Source organism: Parus major, chromosome 3 (assembly GCF_001522545.3).
Source record: "Parus major isolate Abel chromosome 3, Parus_major1.1, whole genome shotgun sequence".
Lineage (NCBI taxonomy): Eukaryota > Metazoa > Chordata > Aves > Passeriformes > Paridae > Parus > Parus major.
The window spans coordinates 1,792,933-1,813,670 of NC_031770.1; the positions used below are offsets into that span (position 1 = coordinate 1,792,933).

The following is a 20,738-nucleotide window of genomic DNA, read 5'->3' on the forward strand; positions in this document are numbered from 1 at the left end:
ACAGGGAGAAATGAACCCCTCTAAGGAGGGAACATTGGTCTGGGCCCTTGCTCTGTGTCAGGAGAGTCCTGGATCACTGGCAGGGGTTGGAAAGCTGCAGCAGCACAGAGCCCAGGACACAGGGAGAAGATCTGTGGGACAGTCATTAGCACTGATGCCCATCCAAACCCAACTTTTTGCCTCCAGAGAACAGCAGGAATAAAAGGAATTGGCTTTGCAGCTACTGGTGGGAAGGGAAGGAACAGGCCCTGACAGATCCACTGGACAAGTTTTTAAATACTTTGTGGCTTGAGATGTTTCTCTTGCTTCTGGCCCCAGGAAGAAAGATGAGTGGAAAGCTTTAGAATCATAGAATGGTTGAGGTTGGAAGGAGTCTTAAAGCTCAACAAATTCCAACCCCATGCCATGGGCAGGGACACCTTCTGCTATCCCAGGTTGCTCCAAGCCCCTTCCAGCCTGGCTTTGGACACTTCCAGGGATGGGATAGCCTCAGCTTCTCTGGGGAGCCTGTGCCAGGGCTTCACCACCCTCACAGCCAATAATTTTTTTTTCTAATATCCAACATAAATCTACTCTCTCAATGCAAAAAAAAAAAATAAAAATTTCAAAAAGTCCCTGTCCATCTTTCTTGTAGTCATCCTTCCTGAAAAAGCATTGAGGACCTTTTTAATCCTTTTTTTTTTCCCCCAAAAAGGTTCTTTGCTCAGTTCTCTGTGTGTTCCATTTCCCTCTTTAAAAGGCATGAGATCCCAGATCTTTGTGCTCTTGCAAATGGAATGTATGAGCCAAGTGCCAGGGATGCCTGTCTGCATCCTGGCACATCTGAGGGATGCCCAGGACATTGTCAGGACATGATCTGGCACTGCCTGGCTGTCTGGAGCCTTAAGCAGACAGCCATGAATGTGTGATAAAATCCACTGCAGAGGTTAATGGCTGGGCAGGATCCACAGGGAAACATGAGGGCCTCCGATGCTGCTGAACACAGGCCAGAGGTGGTTGGTCAAAGGAAATTCTGCTCATAAATTCTTGCAGGATTGGAGAAGAGATTCCTCAATTTAGACTTTCATCAATCACATGTGTCAATCACACTTAGGGTTCTCAGAGATGCCTTGCTGCCTCAAATGCCTTCTAGATGGATTTAATTCCAGTGCACTGATTGTCCACTTGACTTTGCAGCAGAGCAGATCAGGGCAAGCCCACGCCATCCTCATTGAGCTGCTGGATGGCAACAAAATTATCTGGTGGCTCTTTCCTTGTGGAAGTGCTGCCTTCCAGGAACTGATGAAGCAAGAGATGAACTGGCAGAAGATGAATCTAGGGCAGGCTAATTATATCCAAGTAATTAATGCCAAGAGCAAAGACTAGAATGAAAAGGTGAAGCAAGGAGAGATGTAGCTGAGTTATTAGGAAGATGGTCTATTTATAGTGGAGAAAGAATCTATGAGCACATTCATTTCTTATCTATAGGATAAAGGGAGGAATTGCTTAAAATTGCACAGCTAAAGTGTTTTAAAGTAATTTACTAATCCTATTATTTATGCAATTATAGTTGTTAGTGGAATAAACCAGCTAACCAATGCGTGCAACATTAAGACTTCTCCCAAGCTAATCAACCTCAAATTCATTGTGTAAATTTGGGAGATCTAACCAAGATCTTTGGGATTTCTTGTGCTCTTGGGTTTCAGAAGCTCTGGTTGTGGAGAAAAATTCCCTTGCTGTGCTGCTTCAAGCCCTGAACTAAAATCCAGGGCTATGCTCAAGCAGCAAACAGAGAGGAGAGAGGGGAGCATTTCAGAGGACAGCAAGAATCAGGTAATGAAAGTTGTGGGTTGTAAAGATTCATTTTTTAAAAAAAGCTTTTTCAAAATACAAGGTTTCCAGACAGGGACTACTGAAGAGGAGGGGAAGTTTTTTAGCACACTGAAAACATGTGGGCTTCAGTAGCTTGGAAACTTTCATCGATAGCATTTAACCAACTGCCCTGATTTAGAAGCTGTGTTTAATTAATTAGATGCTACCGATAAATATGCAAAACACCAGTGGAAGGCTAATGACAAGATTGGTATCTAGCAGTTAATTGAACATCCTCTGTAGTGATATCTGTATCTAAATTTATCTAGGATCTAATAGACTGTGAGTTTGCTTTGGAGATTTCATGGACAGGCAAAAAAATCAGCATGAAAGGAAAGAAATAATGTCTCAGCTAATAACCACAGGGTCTTCTGAAGGGATTTCAGAGGTTCACAAACACCTCTGACAAATGAAATCCAAGTCATGAAGGTTCTTGTACTCTGTTATTTTCTGGGCTGGGAAGTGTTCAGTGTATTTTAGGATCAAGTCCAAATGATTTTTAAGGAGTTAGGTCCTGTTTTCAATGAAAGGAAAATAAAAAGGAAGCAAAGCATAATAGATAAGCAAGGCTAAATACATACTAAAAACAAAAAATCTTTTCAAAGCAAAGAACAATGACCTCTTATCTACAGAAGGTTCAGCAAATAGGTTAATTCTTCACATTGACTTAAAACTCTTGGGCCTGATTTATTATTCCCCTTTTTTTGTGCAGGAATTTTTATTTACCCTGCAAGGCTTCACACTTATTGCATGTACACGTGCTTGCTCAGAATGTCAAGTGCTGGAGAGCAAGGCCCCTTGAGCCAGAAAAGGAATCTGAGAGGTTCCTGGAAAGATCTCTGTGGATGCACAGTTACGTGTCATTCTGTCCCAAATCAGCCCCTGCATCCATCTGCTCCTCAGGAGGGACAGAATGGATCTGGTTTGCAGATCCTCAACAAGCTGGAAATTCAACTTCCAGAAGGGATAAGATTTTACAGAGAAGATACTGAGGAGATGGTTCTTGTAACCAAGCCAGGCCTCATTTCCTAGAGAAGTGGCACGAAGTATTTAGTGAGTAAAAGTGACAGCATGGCCTCATCTGGCACTGCAAATTCAGTCCTGTTTGGAATCATCATAAATCATCAACTGTAAAGTATCTGGTTTCCTAAAGGAGCAGCTTTATTTCATTAACATTTTGAAAGTGACGTTGCTAATTGTGCCGTAATTTATCCAGGACCACAGTGTGAACTGCTGTTTTCAGTCAGGTTTTGGCCCTCGTTGCCAAGAGTTTAAGTAAAGAAAAGAGGAAGGGAGAGTAAGGAATTAAAGAGATACAAGAATTGAGGGGTTTCTAAAAGGGGCAGCACTGGTAGATGTTAGACAAGCTGGGATATTCAGCAGAGGGATCTGAAAACTGTCCCAGCAATGGAACTGCAAGCTGAGTAAACAGCCAATTCCTCCAGATCAAGGCTACTCCCTCCGATACTCTCAAGCATTTCCTACCCACCCATGAGTAGGATCAGCCTGTGCCTGGTATTGCAGGCTTGCTCTGGCAAGTTTTTTAGTGAGGGGTTTAAAAATAAAAGTTCCTAGCAACAAGGTGAAGGACTGACTGAGGCCAGCAGTGAGCAGTTGTGTAAACTGAGGCATGTGCAAAGGTGTCAGGGAAAATACTGGGATCTAAACGTGTGCTTTAAATGTTGGAATGTGGCTGAAGGTGTCTTAATATGACACTTCAAAGTACAAACAGTGGTTTTGTTTATTAAAATCAGTCTTGATGTTCTCTCAGTACTTTGAGAAGCTTGGTGGGCACTAGTTATGAAAATATTTGCAGTTATTCAGAGTTCAAGTAAGCACAGTCATGGATCAGTGAAACTTCACTTCTTTCCTAGTTTGTGGATACACATTGATATTATTCCTTTTTTTGTTTTGTTTTGTTTTGAACTGGAAATGAAAACCTGCAGAGATTCACTTGTAGCAGGAGTTGAGTCATGGGAGGTTGGGAATGACAGTCAGCAGTCTGCTCCTCAGGAAAATGTTTTCATTCAGACCTAGGGCTGCCCAGAATTGTTACCTCCCCTTATGGAGAACGCTTCCTCACCTATGCAGTTGTAAGAAAACAAACCCTACTCCCTTCCCCAAGTCTGCATTTGTAGCACATCTCTTTTGTCTGTGTCAATCCAACGTGAATTGTAAGGAGGGATTCTGGGTATAGGGGAAACCTTTTTCACTATTAGGGCAGTCAAGGTGTGGAACAGGTGCCCAGAAAAATTCTGTGCTCTCCTTCCATAGGGTTTTTGAAGCCCTGACTGGATAAATCTCCCAGGTCTGATCTCAGAGCTGAGCAGGATGGGCCCTTTTCACCTGAATCATTTCTGGACTGCTGTAAGCATTCTCTAAGCTATAAACCAGAGTGGAGAACTCTACTACCTTTCTTTCCTCTGACTTTTTATAGTGTTCTTCCAGCAGGAATTGAATGCAGTGAGCTTTCTGATTAAAACATGTGGAGATTGTCACACAACTTCTTTTTTTAATGCAACCTAAGCACCAAACTAAATAAATTCAGCCCAGCTGTGAATTAAGAGAAGAACTGTAAGGAAACCAGTTGGTCACCACTGGGCTAAGTTGTGAAATTAGTGCTAAGAATAGTTAACAACGGGACATAAGCATTTAATTTTTCAAATTAAGGACAAATGATAGGAATGGAAAAACCTGCATATTATCATTGCAGTTTTTAAGGGCTGTTGTCTGTGCAGCCCATCCCAAGTGCATCCCAACGGGACAGTAATGCTGTCTTGAAGCTGGCTTTGTGTGACAGAGGCAGTTCTGGAACTCTGGGCCGTAAAGCCGAGCACGCGTGTGTTGGTGCGTTGCGCGGGGATGGGCTCCATCCAGACACATCCCACGGCTGTCCCGCTCAGAATGTTACAGCCAAATTACAAACCCTTTTTTTGGTTCCTGCTGCCTGTTTGCTGTTTTTCCTGTTCTTACACACTTGGGGTTGTTCTTGCTGGCTGAACCCCCCGATGGCCATTGAGTGTGCGAAAATCCTAACCGGTCCCTTTGGTCTCTTTAGTGCTCTTTTCCAGCTTCCTGCTCGGGGCTGTAGCAGGAGTGGGACCCCACCCTGAGGACCAGGCTGTGCAGAGGCTGCTCAGCCCCTGCTTGGTCACACATGAGGCATGTGAATGGAGCCCCCGGGGCTCCCTCAGCCTCCACCAGCCAGAACGTGCTGAGGCCACTTTTTGGCTGCCTTGGTCGTGACAGATACTAAAACAAAGAATCAAATGCGAGGAATGATATGAGCTGCTCCTGCTGCTGCTTTTGTCCCAAATGTTCCACTGAACACAGCAATTGTGGGGTGTGATGTGCTGATTAAGTTACACATCACAGAATATTCCGAGTGGAAAGGGATCATCGAGTCCAACCCTTAAGGTAGGGAAGTGCCTGCCCCCCGAGGCTGTTTTTAGTGAAGGACAGCTCCTTCTCCATGTACATGTTGTTCAGGAGAATGGGGCCTTGCAGCGCCCCTGGAAGCTCTACCAGTCCTCAGTGTCACTGAATTTCTTGCTCTGCCCCACAGAAACAAAAGCTGATTCCTATGATGACAATGTTCTGATATCTATACCTGATTTCTTTTTGATACAAAAATTGCATTTGACAGCTAACAATCAGATTACTTACTTTTCACTTTGTCAGAACAACAGAAACTTTTGTCTGAATTTCCCAATGGTTTTAATTTTTATCAAAAATGCACTGGTCTGTGCTCTCCCAAAGAAGGCTCAGCCTTCTGCAGCCTGCAGGGCCAGGAGTGGTTCCATTATGGGACTGAACCTCTGAAGTCCACCAGCCAGAGCTTTGGGGAATTGGCTTTGTGCTCAACCCACAGGTACCAGCCACCAAATCCAGAAAGATGGAAACCACACAGACTCTGCTTTCTCAAACTGGGCACTAGGAGGTACCTCAGAAAAGCACAGATATCACCAATCTGCTCTTCAACAATCAACCTCGTCCTGACATTCCTTAAGAATTGAGGATTGCCCTAAACATAAATTAGGTTTGTAACCTTTTCAAAAGTTGCCGCTTTTTAACTTCTGCTCTCACTGTATAAAGTGTCCAGACCTTTATTTGATCAAGTTCCTAAACTGGCCTCACTCCTATCCCAGGGCAGAGATTTTGGGGAGAGTTTCCTTCTGGGGGCTTCTCCAACCATGCCATCTTCCAGCATCACAGATACTCAAATTGCGAATTTCAAAGTGGGAAAAAGCAGCTACAAACCAGCCTTTTTTATTTCTGTATGCTTTTGCTACACTTTTATCTGCTGTTGAAACCTCTCTTCACCCCCAAGCCACTTCTTTCTCCTGCTGCTCCTGTTTTTCAGTATTCCCCTGTCAGGCTCTGCACACAGCTGCCTGTTCCTGAGCTGTTTGAGAGGGAAGGAAAGCGAGCAAGTGAACTATTCCTGCATCCCAAACAGCCCCTGCACGGCTCCGGAGCTGGGGAATCCCCCAGGAAACTTTTAGGAGGGTGGAGAAAGCAGAGACAAGATCAAGACCAGCGCTCTAAAGCTGTGCTTAGGGGAAAGCTGAGGGTGTTCGAGGGTGTTGCTGGGTGGATCTCCTTGGCTGGTTTTGGGGTTTGGCTCTATTACATGGCTGTGCTTTCAATTTATTTCAAAGGTGCCTGGAGCCTTATAAATCTGCATACATAGTAAGGAAGAGATTCTCCTCACAGTGGATACTGAACTCTGAGTGTAACCAGAATGGAGAGAATGTTTTGATTTAAATACATAATGAAGCAACCTTTTCATAAAAACATATCTTGTCTAGAAGTGGGGGATTTTCCTTTTAATGGGCATAAAGAGCCACAGTTTTTAACAGAGGAATACTTTGTCTTGGATCATACACAAGAAAGTTTCCCATTCCCCAAAAATCATCCTTTTTCACATGCTGATTAATAGATTAAAACCTATGAATATAGTTTCTGGATCGTTTAAATAATGATCAGTGTTTACAATGGGGAAAATGGCTGGGTTTTTTTACTGCACCCAACTTTTCCTGCACAAAATCTCTCTGGAGTGTGGTTCTAACTCTCTTCAACCTCAGGTTAATCCAAGCTGTAAAGTTCTCCTGCAAACACCAGAAACCCATGAAGTGCTCAGTGTTGTTAAGTCTATCATTTTTATCTGCTTTTACAGTGCTTTTTGCTCCAAGGAAAAAGTGCTGGAAATGACAGCAATATCTTTGGGTATTGCAACCATCCTCAAATTATTTTCTACTCCAGTAACATGTAAGGAGATAGTGGGAAAGAAAATCTGTCTTGATTCTTCAAGTTAAGCCAGATAAGACTGAGGAAGGTCTGGATGCAGAGTACATACAGGCAGGATGATGTCAGAGAAGAACACGTTTTTTCTTTCCCCTTGGGAAGTGGGAATGGCTTTTGGATTCTGCACTCTTTCCTGATTTAGTCTCCAACAACTTCTGGGAGGAATGAAGTCAGGTGTCATCCACAGCCCACAGGGACAGAGCAGGGGTTGCTCCAAAGCACTGCTTATTTCTGATGTGTTTCTGTGCTCACTGCCCTGTGAAATATTCCTAAATTCCTGCTTTTAACTCACTCCAGGCATGACATGCACGTCCTTGTTTTACCCAGTCCTTGTTTTATCATCCCAAAGTTCTGTGGAGAACTGGATCCTGATAAGGAAGTCCCTTGAGAACAAATTCATTTATGAAGAAACTGCTTTAAAAACTACAAGCAAGTATTTGTTGCTTCTAAAAGTGTATTTAATTCCTCCTACTCTGTATCCCAGATACTCAAAATTCTCTCCAGAGTAAGTTTAGACAAGAGAGAGATTGTTTCTCCTGGTTTTTATTTTTCTAAGGTAGGTCAGGTCAGCTAAAATCACACTTAAATTTCTGCTCACTTTGCCATGTTTGATTCCTTTGCTCTGTGCAAGACTCTTATTAAATGTTACTTTATTGGCAACCTCTTTAAAACCACACAGAGAATTGATACCTGTCAAAAGTCCTTGCATTTCCTAAGTACTTCTGACAACAGGCAGTTGTTACAGTATCTTTCTAAATTTATAATGCTACAAGATATTCAGGAACCAATTGTCTAAATTACTGCTTTTCTGGAATTATGAGGGTTTCTATCCCATAAAATGCCTTTTTTTTTTTTTTTTTTACTCCTTGAATTTCTTTAACTCTGGAGAATTTTAATTGAGTTTGAAACCCAAACTTAACTCTTGGTATAAGGATCAGTTTTGCAGAGCAATCTGCCTTGTCAGAGTTTGTCTTTGGGTTCCACCTGAGAATGGGATTGGTTTGATTGCACACTTTCTGCCCAGTTACCTGTTCACAGGAATTCCCCCCCGTGCAGGCAGATGCACATAAAAACCCTGGAACGAGCTCTGCTGTACTCAGGAATCTCCACAGAACATCTGTTCAGGCACAGGCTGAACATGCTCAAGTGCAGTGTCAGATTTGCTTAAATCATCTCACACCGGGTCATGCAGACCAGCAGTTTCCTTCAGGTTAAATTCAGCTTGTAAAGGAAGGCTCAGCAATATCTTCTCCTTCTCAGAGCTGATCAAAACAGGCTTCATTAATTAATATTTCCACTCAAAGGCAAGGAATTTTAAAACAGGAGATAATAAAGCCAGATTCAGAGTTTCCCAAGGTAAACATCCCTTCACACACTGAATCCTTTGTCATTCCATTGAAGAATTTTCCTTTAAAGTTATTTATTTAAGCCATTCAGTAACAGCAACAGACAAGAGGCTACTGAATATCTAATTTAAAGTTGCCTAATTAAGAGCTTGGGATACATTTTGCCAGAAAAGCTCTAATTCACTCCTGAGCCTCAAGAACTTTTTCTTAGCACTGTAGCTTATAAAAGTGTGTGTAACAAATGTTTCCTTAGTCATGTTTTTCAGCTTTGATCATATAATTATACCTAACAAAAATTAGACATTGCTCTGCTTACAACAGAACCAACCTTTAACATTATTTCAGATTAACAAATAAGACACAAATGTGAATGAGCATTAAAGGATTTTTATAATAACTACATGTGTGCTAAAATACTTCAGAGCTCTGTAATTTGCAAATCCCTCTTGTATTTTTGGTAAAGTTAAAAGGTAGATGAAAGAAGGTACAAGGAGTATTCTTGTGTGTTTATAATGGCTTTTTTTCAAGTTTAATTTTGCTGTCTATTGAATTACAGCAAATAACTTTCTCTCCAAAACTGTTGCTTTCTGGCTGCTGTGAGAACAAAACTTAGCAAATTAAAGGTGAAACAGATATTTCTTTGTGAAATTTCATAGTTTTTACTCATGCAATTTATATGTCTGATTACCTATTCCATGTCTTCTTGTCATACAGAGAACAGAGATCTTACAAGCCTGGTTCAGATCTCTCAGCCTTGTGGATAGAAGCGTCTAAACTTTGACAGGTATGTGGCAAAACTCCCTCTGATCAGAACTCTTCAGCCCAAAGGAGGCTTAAATTTCGTGTGATTTATTCTAGACCATGCATAAATGGTGATAACCCAGAAAAAATAGCTCAAAAAGCATCACAGAAGGGGAAAAAGAGGATAAATATCCTATAAGTGTAATGAATAAAGGTGGTCAAGCTCAGTTTACATTAATCCCACAAACACAGCACAAAGGGGTTGCCATGACAAAGTGCTGCACAAGAGGAGTTAACTACACCACAAAAAATGTGGAATGTTTAAGATGCAACCTGGTAGGTGAAGTTAAAAATTACACTCTCCTGGTGGTTTTCACCAGACCAAAAATATCTGACAAGAAGGGAGTCCTGTAACACTCCCACAGTCTTTGGCAGTAGGAAAATGGCAGAGCAGCAAGTTCAAACAGCACTCTGAATGAATTCCCACAGTGCTGGAGACTGCTGTGCTTGGCTGTGGGGCAGCAGATGGGATTCCCTAGCAAAGGGACAGGGAGAGGAACACAGACATCCCTGGGTGGTGCAGGGAGGAATCCAACAGGCCTCTGCTGCCTTTGCAGGAAGCTTTGTTCTTCCTGTAGGGATGTTTTGGCACACAGAAACAGCAGCTATCATCTTCCCTGGCCAGCATGGGAAGGGAGATATCACTTGGAAAGAGAATAAAATGAGGGAAAGAAGTTTCATATTTCAGCTCTTGAACTAGTTGTCCAGCTTCCTAAATTTGTGTCCCATCACTGGAGATGCTCAAGAAAAATCTTGGACCTTTGAAAAATGTGTCTGCAATGCTGAGATCTTTCAGAAACATTCTAGCAAAGGTGACTCAGTGACCCAGACTGCAAGAGTGAAAATAAAACACAGGTAAGAGCATGTCCTTTATACACTAATTAATCTGAAGTAGGAATCAGGTTTGAAAATGGAAGGAAAAAGCAGTGGTTGAGAGAAAATCATCCTGAGCAAAAAACTGGGGAGAGGAGGAGCACAGAGCTTTTCTCAGGAGGCTGGGAGGAAACAACTGCTGAGAGCAAGCACAACGAGAACATCCTAGTGGCAATAGTGTCAGTATAAAACTACCTGAGAGACGCTAAAAGCAGCTGCCAGGATGCCTTGGCACTGCTGGGGGAAGTGCCTGTACCACTGTGATGCTGTGGAATCTATTCCTTTGAGAGGTTTTGGCACAGGGAGCACAGCCCGTGCTGCCCCAAGCCCTGTTTTGTGCCCCCCGGTGCTGCTGAGTGCAGCAGGTGACAGCCCTCACTCCTGGTGTGGTTTTCCTGACTTGTAGGATGCTCCGATCTGAGTGTCTGCAGCAGGTACAGGGAATTCCTCGGAGAGAGAAATAAATGCTTTGGGCTGTTTAATGGGGTGCCAAGTACTCTGGGATGCCAAGTCAGGATCAGGCATAAGCACATTCTTCCCCTTTGCTATCTGGTGTTATTCCTGATTGCTTTGTGGCAAAGACCTCCGGCTGAGAGAGAGGACTTCTGAAGGAGGACAGATGGCTGGAGCTTGGACTTTCTTCAGGCCATGTGCCTTCTGAATCCATTTGCTGTGTTTTGTCTGTCAAAACATGAGCCTCCTCCGAGCTACTAAGGCAACAGGCTTTAAAATCAACAAATGCAGCCCACAAGGATGACAGCCGAGGTGACTACTGTGTGATCCCATTCTTCTGCTGCAAGAAGCCGTGAGAACTGCTAATGGGTTTACTTAAACTCGAAGTCCAGTGCTTGCCTGCACAATCCCAATTCAGGAAGCTAAGGTAAATACAACTCGGGGAAGTTCACTTGCCTCTAGCACACTTAACCCGATGAGCAAATGGGAGGAATCTTTATCTGCAACACACTGAGCGTATTCCTGCAGGGCTCAAGACAATGGGAAAGCAGTAACTAACTCAGGAAAGGAAAGCAGCTGCTAGTATTTATGCTCGTGATGGATGTTCACAGTAAAATGGTCAGACAGAACAGAGAATATCTCTCCAAGGTCTTGACTTGACACCCACAGCTGTGCAAATAGCACAGATGGGAAGATGATTCAGAGTGGCCAGATTTCAAAAATGCCCAAAACCAGGCCCTCAAAACAAGATGGGTTTTTGTGAACGCCCCTCTGGACCCTCAGGGCTACTACAGTGATGCTGCTTTGCAGCAGAATGCAGCAGTTTCACAGATTAACAGCTTGAACAGTTGGTTTGGGGTGGGCTGATGAAAGATGATCTCTGCATGATGTATCCAAATGTACAAGGAATTAATTGGAAGCTATGAACAAAGAGCTGTGAAAGTGTCAGCTTGTGTCCTTCTGTGGATCCTCTTAGACCTGCAGAATTCCTATGGCTTGTCCAAATAATGAGTGTTGAAGTGGCACATGTAAGCAGGTCAGTCTCTTAGAGTGGCTACAGCTGGCAACAAGTGTTCCCCACTTGCTGGAGTGCTGCACTAACACATGGCCTGAGGGAGCACTTTGAGTTACTGCCATCCTAAACCACATAACCAGGCCTTATTTTTCCTGCCATAGGCTCTGTCCTCACCCTATCCTCAAACTCAACAGGCCCAGTGGTGTTCACAGAATCACAAAATAATTTGGATTGGAAGGGGAGCTTGAGGATCATCTGTCTTGTTCCACCCCTGCCATGGAAGGGACACTTTCCACTAGCTCAGGTTCCTCCAAACCCCATCCAACCTGGCCCTGGACACTTCCAGGGATGGGGCAGCCACAACTTCCCTAAGCAACCTGTGCCAGGGCCTCAGTACCACCACAGTAAAGAATTTCTTCCTAATACCTAATGTAAACCTACTTTCTTTCAATTTAAACCCATTCCCCCTTGTCCTATCACTGCAAGTCCTTGTAAACAGTCTTGCCCTGAGAGGAACAACTCTGGAACTAAACCCATCACACCTCAGACTCTTTAACAAGTAGCCCTAAATAAGTTTTAAAGTACTCCTGACCTACAGAAAGGGGGAAAACTTGGGATGGTACAGCATTTTACAAAAAGCTCTCCAAAACATTTCTATGGCTAAGGATCTCCTATAGCTGTATTTTAGGTTATGCCTGTATTAGAAAACAGGTTGAGCCCATAGGAGCAGATCCCAGCTTGGTGCAGAGGCTCCAAAATCCCAATCCATGCACTTCTGAGGCTCCCTGGAGTCTGGCCCTGAAGGCTGAGTGCTCGTTAGTGGTTGTGGCACATTAGTGGCACCCCTGGGGTGCATTTCAGGTTGAGTTTCAGCTGGGCTGGAGGCAGCTGCACCTTCCAGGAGCTCTCGGGGAGGGGAATCAAAGCGCAGTGAGCGGAGCTCATTAGGAACTGCAGTGCCCCAGCCAAAATGCCAGAGCACAGCCAGGCTCTGCCAAGGGCAGCCAAGTGCACCTGCACTCACACACCTTTTATGTCCTTTGTATTCCACCTGCACATCCCTGACACATGTAAATATGTACAATATAAAGGGATTTTTCCATGGAAAACAAGACATCGTGAGCTGCTCACTCTTGTCCCTCCCTCCTTAACAGGACAGCAACAAAAAGGATTCTACAGATGCAAAATTTAGCCTTATTTGACTTATTCACAATTAATTCTTGAGTTAAAAGCATAGCTTGAGTATGATAAGTTACTTTAAAAAATACCAGAAAACAAAACAAAATAAAAAAAAACCCCAACCTCTCCCGGTGTAAAGATACCTAAAATGATTTTGCAGGGGGAAAAGTAATCATGGCACAGAAAACAAATTCATTTTTTTCCTCCTTCCACAGAGGAGGAAAAAAAGCAACCAATGTCCACCAAGTCTGGGCAGAACTCTGGAAAAATGCCTTTCTCCCACCTAAGCAAGCACTGATGATCTCTTGGATTGCAATCTGTCTCCCTCCTGTACTTGCAGCAGCTCAAAGGGTTACAAATAGGATGGAGAAATATCAAAAGCTAATCTAGCTGGGGAGTAAAAATGGTTACTTTTTACCAGCATGGCAGGAATTAAGGAAAATAAATTCTTTTTCCCTTCTCAAGTTTACAGGTTATTTGGTACCTTTTTTGGTCCCTATTTTTCCCCTCAAGTGTCATTAACATTCTAGGAGAAGCCAGTACTTTCTTGCAGACCAGGTTTGACAAAATTGAATTAATTGGGTGATTTTCTTTTGAATTCAATAGGAGCAGACTCAAATCACAGAGAACCTAACAACAAAGTAAAATACAAATCAGTCCTGTATGCAGGCACAGAGTGCAGCTATTTATGGTTTTTATCAGAAAAAAAAAATGTCTGGGAACATGAGTTAACTCAGTAGTTTGCTTCAAATTATTTCTTACTCTGTTTTTTTGCTCTTCCCCATTACAGTGACACCCTCACAGAGGCAGGGCTGAACATCCAAGTGGCTTCCTGCAAGTGTGACCAGGTGCCACATATGGGAATCTCCCTTAGGGACCAAATTTAGGAGTGACAGTGAAGTGGGAACTGATTGGGATGGGGAGGGAAGGGATTAGGTAAGGTTATAAACTCAGAATTTGAAGTACAGTCCAAATGTTCACATTGAAGCACAACTTTTTCTACATCAGAGATCTTCCTCCAGAGTAACCTCCCTCACCCTTGCTTCAGTTTAGGGGTTCCTGGCATCACTGCTCCTAAAGAGGATCTTGAGAACATCCCAGGAAATGTTTGCTACCCCCACATCTGACATCAATGGGGTCACACTGGAACGTGTTTCTGCTCATTAGTAGTTATAAAAACATGTATCAGGACATCGCTGGAGTGAAAACCACCTGGACCAGTGTAGTTTGTGGCATTTATTCCAAGCACAGGAGCCACAGGAGTGTGTTTGGCCTGTCATTCCCCCACTATTCCATACTCAAAAAGGGAGTGGACATTTGTGTTTATACAGAAGGCCCCTCACACTGCAGCATGATGTCAGTAATTCAGTTCCTCAGAGTATGTTATTGTTTGAAACAGAGGTCTCCACACTTTCACATTGGTTATAAAATACTTAGTGCTGCTGGACTGGAAGGAGAATGTCATACATCTGCAAACAATTAGAAGGAGCTGGACTTCATATTTGATTTACTAAACAATAAAACAAGCTTAAGTGTGACTATATCTGTAAGTTACACTCCCTAGGAGCCTTGAGCAGTTATCATAGCAAAGTCTTTTAACCATAATTAAATAAATCCGCAGCGGGACCATTGCTGATCAAGATTATCTTTTATAAGATATTTTCAGCAGTGAAAAGCATGAAGATCACGAAGTTGAATGCATGCTTTAAGTACTCCAAAACTCTTTTATGCTTCATTTCAAGCACACTGTCCACTACCCTTTTTCCAGCTGGAATGCATTCAGTACAATACATTTCAGCTTTTAAGCACTAATATTTCCATGCTTTCTACATTTAGATTGAAATTTTGGCACGAGGAAATGAGTAGCTCGATTCAGTCAAGCCCAAGATTTCACCATAGTGCCGGTTAAAAGTTCTGGTACTGTAACAACACTTAGTTGTTGTTATAAATTAACCAGAGATTTGGGAATTGAATAGAAATCTTTAGTTGCAAGTTCCAGGAAGCCAGAGCATGGAGTAAAGTAATAGTAATGTATCACCACCAATTTCTCCTCAACAAAACAGAAACCTCAACCAGTTGTCAGTCTCTAAGTTAAATCTGACCCTCAGCCTTGGTTTGGAGCACAAACCATGGGTACTAAATGTTGTCAAACTGCCCTACTGTGTCCCAAATTTATACACCTAAAATTAGTGTATAGCAAAAGGGGTGGTCATGTTTTGACATTTTCTAGCATGATTTGTATTTTTTATCAAATGAAAATGTTATGTGCTGAAGTTGGAACAGTTTATTATAGTTCTCCAGCCAGTAGTGCCAGCAGCATCACCTGAAGGAGGGAGTGGCAGGCCAAACCCAGCAGTTCTGCTCCTGGTTCTGCTGCTGCTTGGCCAAGTTAAACTAAGGAAAAAGCCAATTTTCCATCCTTAGCATTGATTTTTCCCTTGATGACCCCCAGTGAACGCCCAGGGTTAAGGAGATCTGACCTCCTGTGGTAGGTTCTGTGCTTGACATTCTTGAATCAGAGTGACAGAAATGTTGGACAAGAGCAGATAAGCCAGAAATGCAACTCTGAGGCTTTGCCTACAAAAATAACTCCTCCAGCCTCCATGATGATTACTGTTCTCCAGAATGACAGGGAATTTACTTACTAGTGATAAATAATGTCCTGTGTACATGAATACCAGGGAGAAGGAAACTACCACTGTGTATTACAGCCTGCCCTGATTACAGTCCCTAAAGTACTATTTTATGTGATTATACTGCTGCAGGCCACAAAGTGGAAAAGATGAACCATGGGGTCAGGTTCTGCCCTCTCTTTGCACGGGTGTCCCTCCAATGTGCTTGAAAAGCAAGTTTGTGAGCAAGGGGTAGAATATATTTCTATGAAAGAAAACAAAACAATGGCCAAAACATTTGTTACTTCAGCAAGTAGAAGAGTAAACTATTTATATAAAATAATAAATGAAACTGTTAGTTTACAGTAGTGCTCGTGAGGCTGGTTCCCGAATGCATACAATTAACATTGCTAATGCCCTGAGAACTTTTGGCACTGTGTGTGGTGTATGTACACTCAGATGAAAGCTCTTCATTGCCATAGCTTCAAAGAGTGGCCAGGCTAGGGCTGGAAGTGAACTGGCAGGGTCTGCCTAGGGCTGCTTCCACAGAGATCAGAAGAGCACAGGCTGTTCAAAAGTTGGGTTCCTGCTGCTGGAGGAATATTCCTTATCCACACAATTAAAAAATATAGGACCCTTCTGCACTGCAGTGTGCTCTAAACAAAAGTTCATCCTGTGGTAATTTTCTGTTCATTCAGCATTTGCTTGCTGAAAAATACAGAATTCTGCAAACCTTCCCAAACTGTTTATGCCTTGTTGCATTGCCCACTCTTTTCAGAGCGCTTTCTTTCCTAGACATACTTAATACAACACAAAATGCAACTCAAGTTGTTTTAAGAGGCTTTTTTAGGAGCTGTAGACAACAGAATAAATTCAACACGTTAGCCCAAAATAGATGGAACAGACTGTAAGGCTGCAACAAACTGCACATTCTGATACCTTGAACAACAACGGTGACATCCACGCGTTTTATTTTTGTATCTTTAAAGGTGTTAATGGAGCAAGAGTCCCTTCCAGTCAGTGCAAGGGCTACAGGCTGCCATTCCCCTGGCTCTGTGGTCACCCCCACTGCCACTGCAAGGGCAGCAGGACCGAGGCAGGCACTGGCTTACCTTGGCACACGTTGTGGTCACTTTGCTCATACCCAGCTGCACACTGGATTTGGTGGGTTGGGTTGGGAGGGGCGCGCTGGGGGTCGGCCGGGGTCCGGCGAATGACGTTGTTTCGACCACTTGTGGATTCAGCTGCTGCTTCTTCTCGCTCATTTACAATAATTTGCGCTGTTCTGGGTAGACAGAGGTATCCTCCATAGTGGTTAACACATTTCATCCCACCTTTACATGCATCTGGGACTATTTCACATTCATCAATATCTGTGGTTAGCAACAACACAAGTCATGCTTTTAACAGTCGAACCTTCTGCAACAGCCATTAACACAAAGAACACGACGAGACATGCACGCACACCTCCGTGTCCAAAACAGGGGTGTGCAGTGAGAATACTTAAAGAATACCAGTGGCAAGTCTGTCTTTGAAAATTATTTACTGTACCTTTGCACCGTTGCCTAACAGGATCCCATTCATAGCCATCTGTGCATTGCTGTGGAGAAAAAGAGAAATAAATTTGGTTACTGGGGATTCTTTGTTTTGGAAAAACAGTCGAGTGTATTCAGTGAGCTCAACCTGTGACACAAAGGGAAATGCAATACCTTGGTAAGGCTAGAAAAATGGCAATTGCTACAGCACTGCTGTGCAGGAACAGCAAAACTTGTTGGGTCCCTTCCCACTTGGAATGCTCTGTGACTCCTTGATACACAGAGAGCGCCTCTGTCTCGAAGTTCCCAAGATATTGTTTGTTGTGAACAGGCTGGGGGGCAAAGTGAAAAAACCATTGCTTTCTCCTTGCCTTGTCCTATGCCCTGTGTTATTCCATCTCTCCTTGGCTGAATCCTTGGATGATCTTTGGCATGACCAGAATGAAAATCTCTTTATGAAAAGCAACAAGTTTCTCTGAATTTGGATCTCGTTCCCTGCCTTCCAACAGGTGAATCTCTTTCATTCCCAGCCTCTGTTTGCCAGGGGGACTAAGGGGACTCTGTGCCCCTGGGCTTCATCCTCTCTCCCATTAGCACTCTAGCAATGGGGAAGGATCCCATGACAGCTGGAAATTCATTCACATGCTTTTTAATCATATGACTCCAGGAACTGCAGTCTAGGAAGGACAATTTATATTGTGAGACACAAAATAAACGGAAAGAGTTTATAACAGCAGGACTACTTATTTATACAAGACTTTGCAAAATTCAAACAAGGCTATACTCAGCAACTATTCATATCAATGCACACCAGCAAGTTCAGGAAAGATTTTAAATAGTCTGCTCTGCATCTTCATTATTCCTCTGCCCAAAAACATTAAATTATCAAGAGGGCAGTCATTTTAATCTCAGGTCACCATTACAGAGACTGATTAGCAAAGTATCATGGTGCTACCAGCTGCAGCAGAAACATTTAAAATATTAAAATATCATTGAATTAACCAGGCTGTGCTGTGTAGGTTCATCTTGGGCTGCTCAGGGTATTACTTTAATGGTCCTATACAAAAAAAGAATGGAGTTGACTAATGTAATTAGTCACAGTCAAGCAAGCTAAATCTTATTGCAACTCCTCTGCTGCTGAGGGACTTACAAGTGACAAACTTGACTTTCTGATGCCAAGATCCACTTGTTGAAGATCCTGTCCTCAAGTTATTTTGAGGGACTTGTTTCTGACAAGCTCTGACTCAGCAGGAGGATTGAAAATATTTTCTTCTCTTGCAGGTGACACCAGCGATTTGTGAAATGTGGCAGTGAGTTGTAGCTTGGAAGGGTTTTCCTCCCCTAGGGGTAAGTGGACGCTCTCTAAAGGATTGACTACATGTTGAGCTGACAACTCCAAAGTTACTGTAGCTATGAAAAGGCAAACCCAAAGGAAAACAGCTAATTCATGAATTTACTGAATCACCCAATTCCTGTTAATGCACAACAGAAGTACTGTCTGTTTAACTGCAAGGAGCCAAGTCCATCTATTACTGCAGCCAAAGGCTTTTACAATAGCAAAGGATTTGGCCCTCTGTGGATACAATGTGTGCATGAGAAACAGTAGCATCCCAAGAGCAAAACCTCCCAAAGCTGGGGTTTTTTTTGTTCCATTTAACATGATCAGCATTTAAGGATCAGTGAAGCACCTCAAGGCTAAGACCTCCTTGAAAATGGAGCATAGGTGCCCAAGTCACGTGGGCTTACTCGAAATGTTCAATTGGTATAATCAGAATTGTGTGAAATGCTGCATAATTAAACCCCCCCCATATAATAACTGTGAGAAAGGAGGAGGGTGGGATCCCTGTTTAGTCCAGATTTTCAAAAGGCACTTACATCTTCGGTCTCCACTTATATGTAGGGACTCAAAAAAAAGTAAATCACAGAAGCCTCTAAATAAAACTACTCCCAGCCTTTAAAATCTTAATGCTGCTAAAGCCCAGTGTTAAAGTATTTTATTACTGACTTCCTGATGCTCACTTGAGGCTTCTTTAAGCCCTGACTTCTACAAGAAGGTCCAACTCTGCGATATTTACTTGCTTGAGCCATCCCACTGACTTCAGTGGGATTACTTGTATAAGACACAATCCCGGGCTTTGGCTGTGGTTCTCTAACTTTTTGCATGTGTGCAGAATTTTCTGCTTGTGTGGCATTGGGCTGATGTGTGTGCACATATCCAGAGGTCCACCCATATGAAGCAAGTTGCAAGGATTACAGCTGTAATCAGATGTGAAAATGCGGGTTTTTCCCCAGCCCAAGCCCGGGTAATTGCCACTCCTTCCATGACATGCATTATGCAAGCCAAGCACTGAACATAAGCAGATTGAAAAGAAAAAGGCTGACAAAAAGACCTTTAAATCTCTTAGCCTGTCACTTGGTTGCAAGCAGAACCTATTTCCAGTATTCTTGAACAATTTTATCAAGCCATGCAAAACCACTGCTCAAAACCAGCTCAGAAAAGAACAGTCCCATGATCACTCCAGGATTCAGATGCTTCATTAAGAGCCCCAAATTTGGAAGTACTCACATTTTGTTAAAAACAGCTTGAAACATCCATAAGAAAACACAAAAGAATGTTTGACCTAATTATCTGTCAAACTCCATATATTTCAAATGAAGGTCCTAGGGACCCTGCCTTTATGAAAATGGATTGAAAAAATATTAAAACCTCCTAATTTTGTTCAGTCCTTCAAACTGAGTACATAGGTAATTTTTTCCAAACAAGCAGTTGTAATGTATTTTGCTCAATCTTGTTAACTTGAACTTTTAAACACTGTTTGAGTGCAGGAGCAGCTTATTTTATGGCTAACATTCAAACTCAGCGACCTCTGTAGCACATGCTATACATTGGCAAGAAATTCGGTTTTTCTTAAGGGTCATTTAGCAAAGAATCCCCGCAAAGCAGTAATTATCTCCAAGTCTATTAAACCTTACCGTGTACGTTATGGTTTCCTCAGTTTCCTGCGAATGTACTGTAATAAGAATGAGCGCAGCCAAGAACATAGCTGTCAACATCGTGAACCTTGAAAGAAAGGAAAAACAAATCAAGCAGGAATGCTTTTAGCGGTCTCCTTTGCTGGAAGAGGCTGCGGCACCGCTGGGAGCGGGTCCTTCCCGGGGAGCCCACCCAGCCCCTACCTGGGAGAGGCGGCCGGGCTCTGCCCGCTCGCTCCCGCAAGGAGAGGGTGAGGCTTGGCCGTGCTTCCCAGCCCGGGGGTTTTATCCAGCTGGGAGAGAGGGGCGGAAATAACCAGTCAATGGAGTTTAAAACACCCCAGCGCTCACCGGGAGCAGCGCCGGACAAGGCGCGGGCAGCGGCACTGCCCGGCCGGCCACTCTCTGGGGCGGAAAAGTAACTTTTCGGTGAAAGCAAGGCGTGGGGGACACCCCCCACCTGCCGGGCTCTGCCGGGGACCGGCTGGGGCAGAGCCCTGCCCGGGTCCGGCGGACACGGAGCCGCCCGCACTGCCCGCTCCGCTCCTACCTGCGGGACCGGCCGGGCGCCGGCCGATGCTCCTGTCCGCAGCCGAGGCTGCGCTGCCGGCGGCCGCTCGCTCTCCTTGCCCCGCCGCCGGTGCGCTGTCGGCGGCCGCTCCTTCCCTTTCCCCCGGTGCCTGTGCGGTGCCGGTGCGGTGCCGGCGGCCGCTCGCTCTCTTTCCCGAGGTGTCGGTGCGGCGCCGGCGGCCGCTCGCTGTCTTTCCTCCCGGTGCCGTGCGGCGCCGGCGGC

General features: G+C 43.7%; 2 protein-coding genes across 5 annotated transcripts in view; one reads left to right on the plus strand and one right to left on the minus strand.

The window, feature by feature from the left end:
- Positions 1-20,732, minus strand: part of EFEMP1 (EGF containing fibulin extracellular matrix protein 1) — a 45,518-nt gene extending 24,786 nt beyond the window's left edge. Inside the window, exons 1-5 of one of the 2 annotated variants that reach the window (XM_015620595.1) lie at positions 20,496-20,732; positions 20,150-20,238; positions 19,946-20,033; positions 16,989-17,037; positions 16,550-16,810 (exon numbers count right to left, since the gene is read on the minus strand). In XM_015620595.1, coding sequence (XP_015476081.1) covers positions 16,550-16,810; positions 16,989-17,037; positions 19,946-20,026 — 391 coding nt within the window. In that variant the 5' untranslated portion in view covers positions 20,027-20,033; positions 20,150-20,238; positions 20,496-20,732. The remainder of the gene's footprint in view (positions 1-16,549; positions 16,811-16,988; positions 17,038-19,945; positions 20,034-20,149; positions 20,239-20,495) is intronic. The other variant, XM_015620594.1, reaches the window with a different exon arrangement.
- Positions 1,695-20,738, plus strand: part of CCDC85A (coiled-coil domain containing 85A) — a 174,018-nt gene continuing 154,974 nt past the window's right edge. For 2 of the 3 annotated variants that reach the window (XM_033513167.1, XM_033513168.1), the window contains exons 1-3: positions 1,696-1,812; positions 9,219-9,288; positions 18,254-18,319. The gene's annotated coding sequence lies outside the window, so the exon portion shown is untranslated. Of the gene's footprint in view, positions 1,813-9,218; positions 9,289-18,253; positions 18,320-20,738 lie in introns of all 3 variants that reach the window. The other variant, XM_033513169.1, reaches the window with a different exon arrangement.